Source organism: Heloderma suspectum, chromosome 7 (genome assembly GCF_057233095.1).
Source record: "Heloderma suspectum isolate Gila_16-S chromosome 7, 16-S_ref, whole genome shotgun sequence".
Classification (NCBI taxonomy): Eukaryota; Metazoa; Chordata; class Lepidosauria; order Squamata; family Helodermatidae; genus Heloderma; species Heloderma suspectum.
In genome coordinates this window covers 30,828,172-30,845,375 of record NC_139464.1, presented here as the reverse complement: position 1 = coordinate 30,845,375, position 17,204 = coordinate 30,828,172, and the positions used below count along the sequence as shown (strand labels likewise).

General features: G+C 44.9%; 1 protein-coding gene across 2 annotated transcripts in view; it reads left to right on the top strand.

The window, feature by feature from the left end:
- CREB3L2 (cAMP responsive element binding protein 3 like 2) overlaps positions 1–12,612 on the top strand; it is a 109,356-nt gene extending 96,744 nt beyond the window's left edge. For both annotated transcript variants that reach the window (XM_084809472.1, XM_084809473.1), the window contains exons 9-12: positions 5,258–5,357; positions 7,072–7,198; positions 8,581–8,803; positions 10,452–12,612. In XM_084809472.1, the coding sequence (XP_084665598.1) occupies positions 5,258–5,357; positions 7,072–7,198; positions 8,581–8,803; positions 10,452–10,527 (526 nt within the window). In that variant the 3' untranslated portion in view covers positions 10,528–12,612. The remainder of the gene's footprint in view (positions 1–5,257; positions 5,358–7,071; positions 7,199–8,580; positions 8,804–10,451) is intronic.
- Positions 12,613–17,204: the final 4,592 nt, after the last annotated feature.

Sequence of the window (17,204 nt, the reverse complement as noted above, 5' to 3'; positions counted from 1 at the left end):
ACCTCCGTCCATAGTTCCTCAGGCACTCTGTCTATCAGGTCTAATACCTTGAATCTATTCCTCACGTCCACTGTATATTCATAAGGGTTATGATTTAGGTCATACCTGAATGGTTTAGTGGTTTTCCCTACGTTCTTCAATTTCAGCTGAAATTTTGCAAGAAGCAACTCATGATCTGAGCCATAGTCAGCTCCAGGTCTTGTTTTTACTGACTGTATGGAGCTTCTCCATCTTTGGCTGCAAAGTACATAATCAATCTGATTTCGATATTGACCATCTGGTGATGTCCATGTGTAGAGTCGTCTCTTGTGCTGTTGGAAAAGAGTGTTTGCTATGATCAGCGTGTTCTCTTGGCAAAACTCTATTAGCTTTTGTCCTGCTTCATTTTGTACACCAAGGCCATGCCTGCCTGTTATCCCGGTGATTTCTTGACTTCCTACTTTAGCATTCCAATCCCCTATGATGAAGAGGACATCTTTTTTTGGTGTTAGTTCTAGACGGTGTTGTAGGTCTTCATAGAACCGATCACCCTCAGCTTCTTCGGCATCACTGGTTGGGGCATAGACTTGAATTACTGTGATGTTGAATGGTTTGCCTTGGATTCGTACTGAGATCATTCTATCGTTTTTGAGATTGTACCCCAGTACTGCTTTTCCCACCTTTTTGTTGACTATGAGTGCTACTCCATTTCTTCTAAGGGATTCTTGCCCACAGTAGTAGATATGAGGGTCACCTGAATTAAATTCGCCCATGCCTGTCCATTTGAGTTCGCTGATTCCCAAGATGTCGATGTTCAGTCTTGCCATCTCATGTTTGGCCACCTCCAGCTTACCTTGATTAATTGATCTTACATTCCAGGCTCCAAAACAATATTGTTCTTTACAGCATCGGATTTTCTTTTCACCACCAGACACATTCACAGCTGAGTATCCTTTCAGCTTTGGCCCAGCCGCTTCACTCTTTCTGGCGCTACTTGGAAATTCCCTCTGCTCTTCCCCAGTAGTATATTGGACACCTTCCGACCTGAGGGGCTCATCTTCTGGCGTCATCTCTTTTAGCCTTGTAATACGTTCCATGGGGTTTTCTTGGCAAGAATACTGGAGTGGGCTTTAGAAAGGTTTTCCTTATCTACCCTACTTCTGACAGGGCTCTCTCGTCCATTTGACTCTTGCCACCCCATTCTTAATATTAATTTGTCAGTACTTTGTAGTTGTTTATGATGATTTCCTTCCATTCTTTCAAGGAGCTAGGAATTGTAGTACCATAGAATCCTAGAGCTGAAAGGTGCACCAAGGGTCATCTAGTCCAACCCTGTGCCAATATAGGAAGTGCAGAGCTACAGCATCCCTGGTAGATGGTCATCTGGTATTTGCTTGAAAAGCCCCAGTGAAGGGGAAACCACCACTTTCTGAGGCAGTCTGTTCCACTGACAGAGAGCATGTATGCCAGGAATTCCTTCCTTAGTCATCCTGAGGGTGTGAGCTGTTCAACAGTGGAACGGACTGCCTCAGAAAGTGGTGGGCGCTTCTTGGAGGTTTTCCAGCAGTGGCTTGATGGCCACATATCGGAGCTACTTTAGCAGTGGATTTTCCACATCGGCAGGGGTTGGAATACATGATCATTGAGGTCCCTTCCAATTCTAGGAGTCTGTGATTCTGTGGTCCCTCGCTCCTTGAAGGAATGGACATAGTAGTCGATGGAATCATCCCATTTTATCCACACAACAACCCTATGAGTTAGGCTAGGCTGAGAGTGACTGCACCAAGGCCACCCAGTAAGCTTCAAGCCTGGAAAAAAAATTTGAACCCAGGTCTCCCAGTTGAAGTCAGGCATTTTGTCCAGCGGCTCACGCTTGTCTTGTTCGTTGAACATCAATTGGAAGTCTCTTGTGTAGGGGCTGTCTAAATTCTATGCCTCACCAAACACACCCGTGGAACTAAGTTTAAAAAGTTAAACAGAAAGTAAGAGACTTCTCTTCACCCTGCAAAGCTGTGAAATGACTGAGCCTCCACTGGCAAGGGATGCGCAAATGCACACACACACAACACCTTGCAGGAGGTGATTCCTTAATTGAATTGCACCCACCAAGTGTGTCAGACCAAGATTGTAAAGATGTGATTTCTTCAGCCACATTGCATTGGAGTTTCTGTTTTATGCTCTTTCCTCTTCCCTTCCCCCTTAAGCTGTAAACATATTTGCTTCACCAACACCTTTGTGACTTTCAGTAAGATGTATAGCTGGGGCCTCATAGTGTGTCATCCACGCCTCTCTCTCTCTGTCTTTCTGTCTCTCTCTCTCTCTCTCATGGTTTCTCACTCAACCTACCCCTTCCATTTTCAGTAGACAGTTGCCAAAATGAGATGTTATTAATAAACCAAAGGGAGTCTTCTCTCCTGGTTTGACCTTGAGTTATCTCCTCCCACATCTTTTATGCCCCACTGAAGCATTTAAAGTTTGAAAGAACTTTTATTTTGAAATGAACGGTAGCCATAATCAGGCACATGAGTTGTCATCTCAGTTTCTTGTTATTGATTTGATGATAGTCGGTGAGTATTTTAGGAACACAGGAAGCTGCCTTACACTAGGTCAGAGTACTTATCTGTTTGGCCTGGCATTGCCTATTCCAGGGGGGAGCTGGGGGTGGCGACGGCCGACAGGAAGCTCTAGCATGGGCTGGTCCATGAAGTCACGAAGAGTCGGAAGCGACTGAACGAATAAACAACAACAACATGAGCTCTGCAGATCTCGGGGGCGTGATCTTCCCCATCACCTGCCACCTGATCCTTTTTAATCTGGAGATTCCAGTGATTGAACCTGGGACATTCTGCATGTATGCATGTGCTCGACCACTGAGCCTATGGTCCCATATTTCTAATCATGTAACTCAGTGGAGAGAACATAGGAAGCTGTCTTATAGTGAGTCAGACCCTGGGTCCATCTAGCCCAGTAGTGTTGACACTGACTGGCAGAGGCTGTCCAGGTTTTCAGGCAGGATTCTTTCCTAGTCCTGCCTGGAGATGCTGGGGATTGAACCTGGGGCCTTCTGCATGCCAAGCATGTGCTCTGCCACTGAGGTATGGCCCCATACAGTGGGATGGTTGCTGGTGCTAAACCAGTAGTTGTTGCTGGGATCAAAAAGTGTGAGTTGTGGAGTGAGTTCTTAATAAGCCAGGTGTCCTCAAAGGCAGGAAGCCTTGGCCCTTTAGCTTGTCCCTCCTAGTTCAGCCCTTATGCATCAAACCAGAAGCCTCTGTTTGCCTTGTTGCCCATTTCAATCAAACTATGAGCTCCCACGGTTCTAGGCAAAACTTGGAGGAGCTGACCTTCAGCAGGAGTTGTCCAACAGCAGAAGTCGAGAACAGGCATTAGTTCTGGAGAGCAAGGCTAGGGCTGGGTTCTGAAGAACCTGGGAGAGCCCCTTGGAAAAGCAGATGCTGATCTGATTGACCCCTTATATACCCAAATAAGGTGGGGACAACTGCCAGAGTTATACCCCTCAAGCGAAATTGCAGGGAATTTTAAGGGACAATGTTCTGTCTTGCAAATGTGCCTTTTGGTGGCACCATTGAATGACCTGAGATGGTGCCCTCTGCCTCCTCTGGCAGGCACTGCTAGAGAATAGCTTTAGATGATGGACAGGCCTGATTCAGACACTTCTCCTGAGATGCCACTTCTGGGTTTGGGGTCCAACAACCTCCTGTTCCTCCTCCTTTGTGGAATGAGACCTCTTCAACAGATGGTCCTTTCAGAAAAAGAAAAGCAGATTCGGGGGGGGGGGATTCTGAGCAGAGATGTGGCAAGGGTTGCTTGTCCCTTTCCACCACCCACCATTTTCCCACTCTAAATTACCCTCACACGAACAAAACATAAATAAGCATGTATTTTAAGCCATGCAAGGGCAGCAGGTCTGGTGGTGGGGAGCTCTGAGCATGGGTGATTCGGAGTGGTGAAATGGCAGGGAGGGAACAGGTTAAACGCTGCCTCTCCTCCCCTCTTTTCTCTGCTAAAAATAATAATAATAATTCCCCTCCTCCTGGCTGCTTTTCAGTTTTAAGGAAAAAGCTGGTGTCTGGGCTCTGTGATGTGCATTTACTCGTGAAGTATGCTTAGTCTCTGGCTATGAAATATCTCAGGTAGCCTTGTTTGGTGAGAGTAAGAAGAAAAAATAGAGCACCTTCATTAAAAAAAAAATTAAAATCACACTCCCCCCTCAGCTTTTATCTATCATCTCTTGAGTGCAGTGTTACTTAATAATTTTAAGAGAAGGTTCTTCTGATCCACCTAGATCTCTGCTGGGACCATTTTGGGCACTAATTTAAGCCTGAACTTCTGGAGTCCTTGAATTCATTTAGGCCGTAATTAGAGAAACCTTCTTTTTTAAATCAAAAGACAGGCCAATATACATTCAGCTATAAAGATACCTCTGAGGCTGAATGTCCTACAACTGGATTTAAATATTTTTCTCTCTCTCTTTTTTAAAGGTATTAGTAGTTCCCTTTCTTCGTTTTATCTGAATCATTTGTTGGAAAAGCATGACGGTTGTGTGCATGAGGCCTGACTTAAAATGTGACACTCTGCATGCAAAGAAAAACTTTAAAGTATGGAGTATTCATATTTTGTGCAACTTGAAAATGTGTTTCTTTTCCTTGTGAAGAAAACTGTAGAGCCTCTAGGTGCCGGATAAACTTACAGAGACCAGAACTGGCTCATGAGTCAACTGTTGACTGTCTCTGTTCTATACAATTCCAGCTCATTCAGCATCCCAGAAGGAAATAAAACAAGTGTGTGTGTGTACGTGAATTCATTACTGACAGGCCCCAATGGATTAAAATCTTAAAATATCCTATAAACCTAACAGAGGTTGAGGACAGAGAGTAGGAATTGACAAGTGATAGGCAACTTCTTGACATGGCACATCATTAAACTTTGCTACACCAAGATGTAGTGATGGCCATCAATGTGGATGTCTTTAAAAGGGCTTTGGACAAATTGATGGAAGGTAAGGCTATCCAAGGCTACTAGTCATGATGGCTATTACCTCTAATATAAGAGCCAACATGCTTCTGAATACCAGTTCTTGGGGGAAACAAGTGGCAGAGTTCTGTTGTGTTCATGTCCTGCTTGTGGGCTTCCCAAAGGCATCTGTTTGGCCACTGTCTATGCTGGACCAGATAGCCTTCAGTCTGAAGCAGGAGAGCTCTTTTTATGTTCTAAATGCCCTGATACATACTGATTCCTGTTGCTCTTCACCTTTCAGAACACTCCTGCAGCAGCTACAGAGGCTCCAAGCCATGGTGGCGGGCAAAGTCTCACGCTCGTGTAAAGCTGCCAGCACGCAAACGGGGACTTGTCTCATGGTGAGTCCCTCCCATTGATGGCTTTCTCTTTGGGACCTGCACTGTCCATTCCCATTTGGCTGCAGCTGTCATGGTGTGGTGGCTAAAACGACCCTATAATGTATCCATGTACTGCCATTCATGTAGCCCTTTCTCCGCCTCATTGTGGGTCAAATAGGACATGACATCATTCATGGTAGATTTTTCTTTTTAAGTAAATAGCAGGTCGGTTGGAAATCTGTATTGGAACGCTGGTGGAGGCAAAGTCCTTCCCTCATCACCAGGTTCATGATCAGTTGAGTCTCCACGTGTGCTGTTTACTTTAAAAAAACAACTTTATTCACACAATTGCTAACTGAGCAAATGGTAGCACATTTAGTTTGGTCCTGTGGTCATATGCATGCTCAGGATGAGTGCTGGGCTAGAATTTGATGGAGAAAATGACCGCTGGAGCTACCAGTCAGTTCTTTCTATGTGGAAGACGTGGAACAAGTAGTGAAAATGCTGAGATGGAAGCCAGAAGACCGTACTATATCCTGTCTGGTTCCCTGGCATCAGTGGAGGTTGGTGGCTCTGATGTCAGTGCGGCAGTGGATCCGCTCTGGGTTTCAGTCAGAACCAGTCAGAACTCTAAAGGAGCTAGCTCCTTTAGAGTTCTGACTAATTCTGACTGAAACCCAGATTGGATTCACCGGCCCTCTGACTTTGGTGCTGCCAGCCTCCGCTGCCTGGAATGCAATACTTGTCATCGTTGGCTGGTAGACTTTGCTTCTGTGGGTAGAAAGGCACAGGGATCTGGGAGCTCTAAAAAGCCAGTCTTGGTGAAGAAAATTGTTATATTCACTTCTCTCTCTCATTTTCTCTCTCTTTTTTTGCTCCCTGCTGTCCCGCAATAATCATCTAACATTTCCTGTACACATTTCCCCTTCCCAGAATTACATGGTCGTGTGTGTTTTAAATTAATGAATGGTAAATTGAGTTTCAGTTCTTCTCTGCAGAAAAAGCTCATTTAAAAACAAAACAAAACTTGCTAGCCAGAAAAACCTTCTTCCAGATGTGCTAGCTTTTCTTGGGTGGGGAGCATTCAAACTCAAAGTCCCATCAGCTGCATTATGAAGTGGTATTGGTCCTGGAGAATCTGTACTATCTGCTTGTAGTTGGCTTTCTATATTTGACAAAATCTGAATGGGCTTCCGTTTCCTTCTTGCTGTATTCATCCGACACAAGAAATTACTTTAAAATGGCAATCTGCCAATCCGAGTACCCTTCTCCCTTCCCTGCATGAGCTTTTGTGCTTCCAATATGCCGTTAGGTTGCTTTTTAAACACCTGGGTGTCCATCAGCACAAGCCCACAGGAAGCGTCCACTGTGATGTTATGAAACAACATTGAAATTCACGTCACAGACTAGTCTAGCTGAGATGGATTTCTTACCTTTTGAGTTCTGCGAGCATGTGGCTTATCTGAGCAGAATGGCTGCAGAGCTTCCAGGGTTTCCATACTAATGTTGATGTGTTTCTTGTTAAGCTGGAGCTTTATTCGTCTATGTTTCTAGTTACAAGCATCCCATCAAATGATGGATACAACTCGGGGCAAGAAGAGGAAAGCACCTCTGAACCACACACAATTTGCTTGGTTTTCATATTGGCTCTCCTGAATTTATGTGCAAACAGTGAGACTTGGTTTTGTTTTGTCTTGTGTAACTGTGTGTATGGTTCTCTTCTTTTTCCTGCCAGGTGGTAGTATTATGCTTCGCAATTATTTTTGGCAGTTTCCCGCAGAGTTGCGGGCCTAATTCCTCCATCACAAAGGCAGCACTGCCGACCCAGCATTCCACACCGGAATCATACACAGCCTCTATAGGTGAGTGAGAAGCACCCATGCTTCTGCGGTTGTGCAGTTCCTACAGCAGCCTCTCCCAACCTTGGGTCCCCAGATGTTGTTGCTCTGCAACTCCAGTCATCCCCAGCCAGCACGGCCAAGGGTTGAGGATGATGGGAGTTGTGGTTCAGCTCAACAACTTCTGTAGTTGGGAAAGGCTGGTGTCCTACAGGAAAATAAGGCACCGTTTGTCTAAGAAGCTAAAGGCCCTTAGGAACTGACTTAAGAGGCTTTTAGGACATGACCCGGTTTGAGGGCGGGAGCAGTAAATGCAAGTGAATTCTGCTTCCATGGGGTTGGTGCAAGAAAGGGATGTGCGGAGGAGCTGCTTAATCAGGAAGTCACTCAACTAGGCCCCCTAGGGATGATGTTTGCCAAGTCTTGGGGTGGGTTAGGGTATTTTTAGAAATATGGTGTTTTTAATTTACAGTTTTATTGTTTTAACTGTTTTATTGTTGTACGTCGCCCAGAGTGGCTGGGTGACCAGTCAGATGGGCGATTAATAAAATAATAAATAGATAGTCCTGGCGCCAGCTATAGCCACTCGTTGAACCACCCTGTCAACCTACTTCTGGTGGCTTTGGGGGCATTACTGGCTGCAGCAGGAGCTTCAGAATTAGACCCCTGTGGCAGAGGCAGCTGTAGGTGGGGGGGCAGCTCTGAGTGTCTTCTGGGAGCAGGTTGATGAGTTCATTTCTGAGGCTTGAAGAGGGCCAATCTGGACACCGAGCTGTGGTTGAGCGGTAGAGCAAACGCTTTGCATGCACGGTGTCCTAGCTTCGGCCCCTGGGATATCTAGTGGAAAGGTTCTCAGGGCTGGGAAAATGGAAAGCCCCCCATCCCCAGATAGTATAAGCAGCACATATAAACCCAATGGCAGATACCCTACTAATGTAACTTTCAGGGCCATAACTCAGTAGCGGAGCAAACACTTTGAATACCAACTCTCCCAGATTAAGTGTGTGGTGTCTCCAGTACAAAAGGATCTTGAGTAGGAGGGCTGCAAAAGACCTCTTGTCTGACAACTTGGAGGCTTGCAGTCAGTTAGGTAGAGATAATATTGTGCTTGCCCAGCCTCCCCCAACCTGGCACCCTCCAGATGTGTCAGACTACAATTCCTATGTCCTCTGACACATCGGGAGGGCACCAGGTTGGGAGAGGCTGGTCTAGATAGACCATTGGTCTAACTCAGTGTCAGGCAGCTTTGTAAGTTCGTATGCTGGAATCTGCAGGCCTATCCTTCCCCTGCACTAAAAGTGTGATGGTCAACAACTGGGAACAGTGAATGTCCCTGATATCCCATCCCTTAAGCCTCGGCTTGCTTTTTGCCTCACCTCCCTCCCTCCTTCCTTTTTTCTGTGCAGTGCGGTCAAGAAGCCTGCTGACTTACGAGGGGCCTCACCCGCTGGAGGAGCAGCCCTCCTCGGATCGCAGCAATGGCTGGGACAGGCATCTGGAGGCCTCCAAGCACTCAGCCCTGTCTTTGGAATCTGCGTCCAGGTCGCAGCATGACCAAGTCATGGAGATCATGATAGGCAACGAAACGAGGCTAGAAAAGTCAGTGCTGATGGGGCTGCAGCAGCACAGGTGAGTGAGTGACGAGGGAGGGGGAAACAAGCGTGTGGTTCATTGGTCCGTTGTGAGTTTCTGGGCTGGATGTGTGATGTGGGGAGAAGTGGCAGGGGGAGGGGGGAGGAAGTTTGCTCATTTGTTGTGGGAAAAACAACCACTGCTATAGTGGATGGGAATAACATGACGCCAGCACAGTAGGATGAGTGAGCAGTGGCCGGGGGAGTGTTCCTTGCCAAGAACACTGGGGAAAGCCAATGCGCTTGGAAGCTACCTCTAGCCAGTTACTGCTGGGGAAAGGAATCTGCTTTTTTGTCTTTCAGAAGGGCTATAGCTCGAAGGTATTTGAATCTTAGAGAACAGTCCTATGGTCTCTGGGATGCTCTCTCAGGGACCATAGGATTGCTCAGAAAAAACCCTTCCGAGGTTGGAGATCGGCCCCCCCCCCCGACTTCTTCCAGCTGGCATGGAAAGAATGGCAGCAGCTACTCTCTGAGCTCGGAAAAGTGACCTTGGAGGAAGAGGAAAGAGGCGTTCTGGTTGGCAGGGTGGGGAGGAGACCAGAGAGGCCAGGATATGAGATATCTTGAGCCTCCTCCAGCCCCCTTCCCACCCCCTCCAAAGCGCCCTTGATAGACAGACTGAGAAGCAAAACTCGCCAAAGATGGAGGACGGGGAGGCGAAGATCACCTTTGCTGCTCCTCCTGCCCTGCTGGCTTCAGCCTGACAGGGCACAGGAATATCAAAAGCCTCCGGAAGGCTTCCGAGCAGTGCGGGCGCAATTGACAGGATTGCGCCGTTAGTCAGTTAAATCTGGTGTGTTTTGGTCAGTCAGCTAAAGCTGCATACATCTGCACATGAGGAAAAACAGTAGTGCCAAGGCGGGGTGGATGTGGGTGGTAGGGGGACATAGCGTCTTTGTTTTTAGATGATATATGCACAGTGTTAAAGCAGGCATCTTCTTAGAAGGGGCACACCCCTCCCTTCTCTAACATATAGCTGGGAAGGTTAAATCTGCACTTTTTATAAGAACTTGTATTAAAAATAATAATAATGCATTAAAAAAAATAACATGCTACTGGAGTCATGGAAGGCACTGTTTTACTTAGTAAAAAATGTTTTAAATCTGTTGATGTAACCCAGCCTCTCCCAACCTGGTGCCCTCTGAATGGGTTGGACTACAACTCCCATCATTCCCAACCAGAATGGGGTCCAACACAACTGCAGGGTACCAGGTTGGGGAAGACTTCTCTAACCCATTGACAATGCAATCCTGTGCATATCTACTCAGAAGTAAGAACCATGGAATGCAATGGAACTGACTTCTGAGTAGATATGCATAGGATTGCGCTGTTAGTGGGTTCAGTGGGGCTTACTCTAAGATAAGCGGGTACAGGATTGCTGCCTAATTTTCTAAACGTTGCAGCCCTATATGGAGTACATGCTTTGCATTTAGAAGGTCCCTGGTTCAAACCCTGTCATCTACCTGGAATCAGGTAGCAAAGCTGGATAAAATGCTGCCGGGGACCTTGGTACTGTACACTGGAGCTGCGCCAATTGGTGCAATTAGTAATAACAGTGAAAAATAGTCTGTGTGGCTTGTTTGTGTTCTGCGTATAGTGCTATTCCATTGTAACCCGACTTCTTCCCCCACCTCTGCTTATAGAGTCAGCTCAGAGCTGGATGCAAATGAAACACTAAAGATCATCGAAATTGACAGAAGAGTTAATGCTACATCTTAAAAGGAAAAACAGGGACTTTTTTTGTTCTTACCCCTTCGTCTTCTTTCCAGCCAAAGGTCTGAGGAACTTGTCACTGTCAGTAAATGCAAAGGGCAAGAGGGAAGCAGATGTCTGATTCCTGCACTGGCCTGTGAGGAAGTGGCTTTGGGCTGCAGTTCCTGTTTTGTTTTTTTCTCCCTGTTCCCCTCAAATCTTTTTCCCACCTGTACCCAAGGGGAAGGACCTAAAGGCAGCTAGTGCCAGGAAGGTGTTGCTGGTGGAGTAGGATGAGAGCAGCCATGTCTCCTAGCTGAGGTGCAGAATGTGGATAACCAAGTAGGCCTCACATCAATGTAAAAATTGTAGATGTCTTGTCTCTGTTCTCTTTCAGTGTTATAAAATGTGTTAAAAGGGATGAACAGCTTCTGGATTCAGCCAGGATCTGCCGCCCATGATTGGGCAAAGGGTGATTTTAGATGGTTTCTTTTTACACGGAAATGTCACCATGAGGTGGCAAATATCTACAATGCTTCAGTGATCATTTGTTCTTAACTATTGTGTTCCCACATGGTGAAACAGAAACACACCTTCAGGATAGGTGAGATAGAAAGACGGCTACAGGAAAGGCACTTTTTTCTTCTTCTTCAGTAGAAGAATTGAACCATAATCATGTCATATCTTAGTGGTGAAAGTTGGCAGGAATGGACAGATAATCAAGTTCTGGCAGAATATTGGCACTCCAGAAAAACATTCCACCTGCGTTTGTCACTGAGATGCGTAGTGTAATATTAGGAGAGCACCAGCAGCGCATGCAGTTTTCAACCCTGATCCTGTTAATGTCGGAAGCATGAACAGTTACAGGATTATCTTCACCTCATGGAGACATCTCCCTTTAAAAATGGAAAAGCCTGGGCTTCTGTTACAGTAGGCTTTAGGCCATCAGCTTTTATAGCAGGTGGGGTGGGAGGATGGAAGAAACTTAAATTATTTGGATGAAGCCCTGGCAAGTGTGAGGGTGCCAGTTGTGTTCATCCTTCAAACAACATTAAACATTAAGTTTCTATGTTGCTGTAGATGGGCCCACAGTATCCTTACCTTTCCTTTAGCATAGAGCAGAACAGATATTATTAACATGGAGACTGGATTACTGCACATCAGACCCCCAAATCCTTCAATCACAAATGGTAATTTTTGTATGAATTGACTGTGAGGAGGGAACCCCACACCTTTGGAACCGCTCTCTGACTATAAATGGAGATTCTGTTAAATTCAAACCAGGGTGTTGTAGTAGAATGTCGCACTAGGAGTGGAGAGACCCAGGTTCAGATCTCCACTCAACCTTGAAGCTCACAGGACAACCTTGGGCCCATGGGCCAGTCGTCATCTCTCAGCCTAACCTACCTCACAGGGTTGTTGTGAGGATAAAATAGGTGGGGAGAGAATCGCATAAACCTTCCTTGAGCTCACTGAAGAAAAGGTGGGATATAAATGAAATAAATCAAAGTTCTGTTCAGTGTTTGCCAGAGTTGTCCCTCTTAAGGCAGTGTGACATGTGCTAGGTTGAGTCCTCTCCCCTAATTTCAAGATAGTGGAATAGCAGAGGATGGGGAAGAGGAAGGCATAAAAGAAGCACAAAGTACTGATTGTAAAGGAGGTAAGAACACGGGCATGTGAGACTGCTATTGGTGAAAATGCTTTCCCTTGCCTTTCTTTTCCCCCATTGCATTTTCCCTTCCCTTGTATAACCATATACAAAACACAACTTTTCCTAGTGTAGCATGATGGTTTCTTTCATGAAAGAAAGAAGGCAACTCTCGGTTAATCGTTCTCTCTTATCCTGTTTGCATGAGAACAGTCGAACCAAATCTGTTTGAAAACCAATGTTCAATTTGTACCAGTTTCTCATAGTTGAGGTCTCTGGTTGCTCAGATTTTCCTGCCATCCCTACTCCTTCTGCTGTAAATAGTATTTATTAGTTTTTCCACAACTTCAGGTGGCAGCCAGAATGACAAGCCAAGGCCATGAAATCCCTCCAACGGTTTTGGTGAACTTTGAGAAGGTTCCAAAACTTGTTTTAGGCTCCTGGCATTAAACATTTAAAAAGTTAATGCAGTCATGGGTTCAAGCTTCTTTCCAGTTGAAGGTTTAAATCTTCTGTTTATCTTGGCAAGTTCCAAGCTACAGCAAGCTCAAATGATCACAACTTCCGCTTTGGGCGCCAGAGGCCAATTTTGCAATCGGAAAATTCACAAGTCATCTGATCCGGTTCCCAAATATGGGATTGTTGCTACAATTGCCTCTGTATGTCACTTTCCAGATCAGGCACTATCCTTCTCCCATCATTCCAGTGAGTATTGAAAGGAATTGTTAATATACATAGATATGTTAACAGAAGAAAAACACTTCTCACCCCCCACCAAATAACACAGCCAGGGGCCTCTGATTAAAACTTTAGCTGTCTGCTTAGATCTGTCAAAATGATGTCCTCAGTTGCCTTCCAGTGGGGTGTTTTGGGAATGGCTATGCATGCAAATGTCAAACTTGGACAAACAATGCACATCTCATGCCCTGTATTAAACTTCATGACGCTGCCCTTGATTCTACATGTCAGTTAGCGCTTACATTTTTAGAAAGCTGGTGGATGGGATAGAAAAGCAGAGGGCATTATTTAAAAGTCTATATTTATGGGGAAAAAACATGGGGTCAGTGACACTTCTTAATCATGTCACGTAATCATGACTAGTATGGCAGGTTTCTTTTGCTATGTATATGCTTCATTTCTACTTCTGGTATTTACTATTTTTGCTGTGCAAATTAAAGTATTTTAACAGGCTAACTCTTCTGAACCAGATTTTGGCTGATGTAAATTGGTGGCTTCCCATTTTACACCAAGCTGAAGTTCTGTCTTTTTCTTCAGCTATGCTTTGAAACATTGTCCAGTTCTTGATTATAAATCTGGGTTTAATGTCAAATCCCTAGTTCCCCGCTTTTGTTGGAATGATTCAGTGTATGGGATTTCTCTCTCTCTCGGTTTAAACCTTCAATTTTGAGGAGTGGATGATGTCTAGACACAGTTTGGCTGTCAGTCAAAAGAATGAGTAACATTAATTGCCACATAAGGAAGGATTTCCATGGAAAACGTGACGTTTCTAATGTCAGAAGTCCATTGTGCAAACTCCTACACCACCACCCCCGTACACGCACAGCATAAGGTGCTGTATATTTAGCATCCTTCCCCCCACTCTGTGACAAAAATAATTCTCCTGTAATTGCTAATTGGAAAGAGACCATCTTTTCTTGTAGCTTTGAAGGTGAAACAGTAGGCCACTGCTCTAGTGACTAAAAAGAAAGCAGGGCATTTAAAAAGTTCATATTGATTTACTAGTGTGGTTCTTCTGCAGCTGTTTGAAACTATGGCCTTGAGATCCAAATCCACCCCTCCATGCACTAGACCAATGGGGTCCCATGTCATCGAATCTGTGACCTTTTATCTGGGAGAGACCCTCCCCTCATGCCTAAGCAACAGCTGTTGCACACTGCTGTGACATCAGCAGCCAGTAGACTAATCCCTCCACTTCTGCTCTTCTTATTTGGATGTTTGAACATTCTGAGTTCACGATGGCAAATTGAGCTATGGGCAGATCTCAAGGGGTTGCCCAATCTGCTCTTGCCTGGGCAAATATCAGAGTGGCTGTGTATCATTTTCAGTACATTTCTATTTCCTAATAATTCCAAAAACAACCTTAGTCTTATGGCACCTTTCTTATGAAGGAAATGGTGGGGTCCAATAGAAATGATGTGCAAAATGTCTGTGATATTTCAGTTAAAGCTTACATATCTACAAAATCAGCAGAGTAAGCATTCACCACATCATTAATTGGTGATCACACAATCATCCTAGCATTGCTGTTAATCCCATTACATTGAGCACCAACACTCCAGTCCTTTTCCAAAAGTAATAACATGATTCCTGTATTCAGGGACATAAGGTACAGTTTGTTCCCTTTGATAATTTTCTGTGCAAAGAATTTGAGGGTTTTGCTTACACATTTTAGTTCATTGCTTTGTAGAAATGGGGGATTCAGAGTTCACAGGTAGCTGCCTAAAAATATTCACGCTAAATACTCTAGAATTCACAAGTATAGATATCCCAATTCTGGTTTGCCAGACAACTAGCCAGTCCGATCTTTTGAGAATGGTTTGATGTGGGGGATAGAGGTGACTTGATGATCTACTCTGTACACAAAATGGTTACACTGGGAACTAGAAAAAATATGGCTACAAATACATAACATTCCTTTTGATGTGCTGAGGCAAGCTTCTCCAACTTGGTGCTGTCTAGATGTCTGGACTATAACTCTTATAATCCCAGCCAGCCAATTTGCTGGCTGGGGCTGGTAGAAGTTGTAGTCCAACACATTTGGACAGCACCATGTTGGGGGATGCTGTGCTAATTCAGTGTTTTTCAAAAATATTTAGCTTATTCAAATTAACCTCTTTCACATCTGCCACAGGACCCCCAGTTGAGATGCCTTTTAGATCTACCCAGAGCCTCTGGAGAACCACTTATCCATGAGGAGATCCCATATGACTGACGGCTGCATTTGAATGACCCAACCCTGCATGTGGTCAGGAGAGATCCATGAGGAAGATCCATATCCATATGGGAGCTGGACTCGATGGCCTTGTAGGCCCCTTCCAACCCTACTATTCTATGATATCATCTGCCTGTCCACATTCAGACACAGTCCCTAACCAAACGGGCTCTCCTCACCAATAAGCAGTTCCCTCATACTTTTGCTTATGCCCATTGCAGAAAATGGGACATGTTTTTATTGTGCATGCTCAGTTCATATGGGGTACTAACCAAATCTGATGGGCCTCAACACAGCCCTGTATAAATTTGGTGTGAACAAATCCAAAACCATCTTGTGACTACGGATTGCAGGAGAAGATCAAAAGTAGTTGGCATAGTGCAAAGGAAGCTGTTTTCTTTATAAAGGATCAGGTAGCAGGTGATAGAAAAGGCCTCTACCTGAGACTCTGGAGAAGCCACTGCCAAAGTAGACACGTACATGGTATTGGCTACACAGCAGCTTATACCTGGTTAAACTATATTGGCTACACGGTAGCTTATACCTAGTTGAACTATTTGTTCATCTTGCTCAATATTGTATACTCTAGCAGCATCTCTCTAGTGTTACAGGTAGAGACGTTTTCCATCACCTGCTACCTGATCCTTTTTTTAACCGTAGATGCTAGGGATTGAACCCCGGGGCCTTCTGCACACAAAGCAGTCTCTCCAAGTTGTCTTTCAGTGAACCTTGGCCACTTGAAGCAATCTTCTCATTGAGGAACCAGTGATGACTTCTTAGGGACCTCTCCTCCCTGGGCAGAACATCATTTAAAAACACTGTGCTAGGGCAGATGTGATTTTTTTTTTTAACTGATCAGTTTGATCCTTTTTTCATACATTTTTCCTTCCGCAGAAAATATTAGGTGCAGAATAATTGATGGCTGCTCCGCACCCCATGTTTTCATGAATAAGGAGCCGAAATAGGGTTTAGCAGTGAATGGGTCATAAGTATCTCTTTTTAACAAGCTTTTTATTCACACCTGATACAGGATTTTGGTATAGAGATGGGCTTTTGGGGGACACTCATCTGTGATGTTGTGTAGACGTATTTGCAGGACTGTATGATCATAACTTCAGCTGCAACACAGTCCCCACTATCCAAACAGCTGCTATTTCTAGTTCTATAATAGTCATGCATCACTTGAGCATATTCTTAATCTGGCTTGGTTCAATCAGTTATGACATACCTTAAGTTGTAATGGTAGCTGTGCCAGGGAAGTTTCTTGTTTCTTTCTATATGTAGAAATTCCTGCTACTTTTGAGTCTAAACCTCAGTAATATTGGTAAGCTGTCTTCAGCATCCTCTCGACTGAATCAGGTTCAGCACGTTCAAGGAACACTTTTACCAGTCTTTCCCTCAAAATGCCATTAGGTGCTACTCACGTTACCCTGTATTCTAGTTCCAAATGCCCTTTTTAGGGGTGTAACTTAGCTGGTCCACCACACGGATCCGAAGACGTTGCGATTAGCTTAGCATCACATGTACTGAACAGTAGGCCGTGTGCTAAGCACTTCAGCTTGTGATGCTAACTGAAGAACTACGGGTGCTATGGATTTCCACAGAAGGGGGGTTGATGATCAAAATTTGGATTCCCAGTGCATCACACCAGTGTCATGAAACAGCTGACAAATCAATTGAAATCTGTAAGTGTTCAGTGAAGGTAGGCTCTGAGGGAGCCGTACCACATTTGAGCCAGCCCTGAAGTTGAAGGATGGATTTTTCCTAGTGCTGTGCCGAAATGCCCTATTCTTCCATTTTCAGCATTTTGGGCGGGGCGGGGGGACGAAAACTCCAGCAAAAGAGGCTGGGAGAGGTGAGAATTTCAAATAACCTTCTTGGGGAGAACAGCTTACCTTTTAAAGTGTAGGCTGTGACTGAGGGCCGTTCTTTCTATTTTTTGTTTTGTTTTAAACACCCCCTGTTCTTGCAGGAGCCCAGGACTCTTCTCCAGCCCAGCAGCTCTTTCTGAACCCCCAGGAAACGACGTGACCTCTCCCTCTCCAATAGGTATTCAGGAAAGGCTCCAGGGCTGCAGAAGCTTCTTTGCAAAGCACAAGCAAT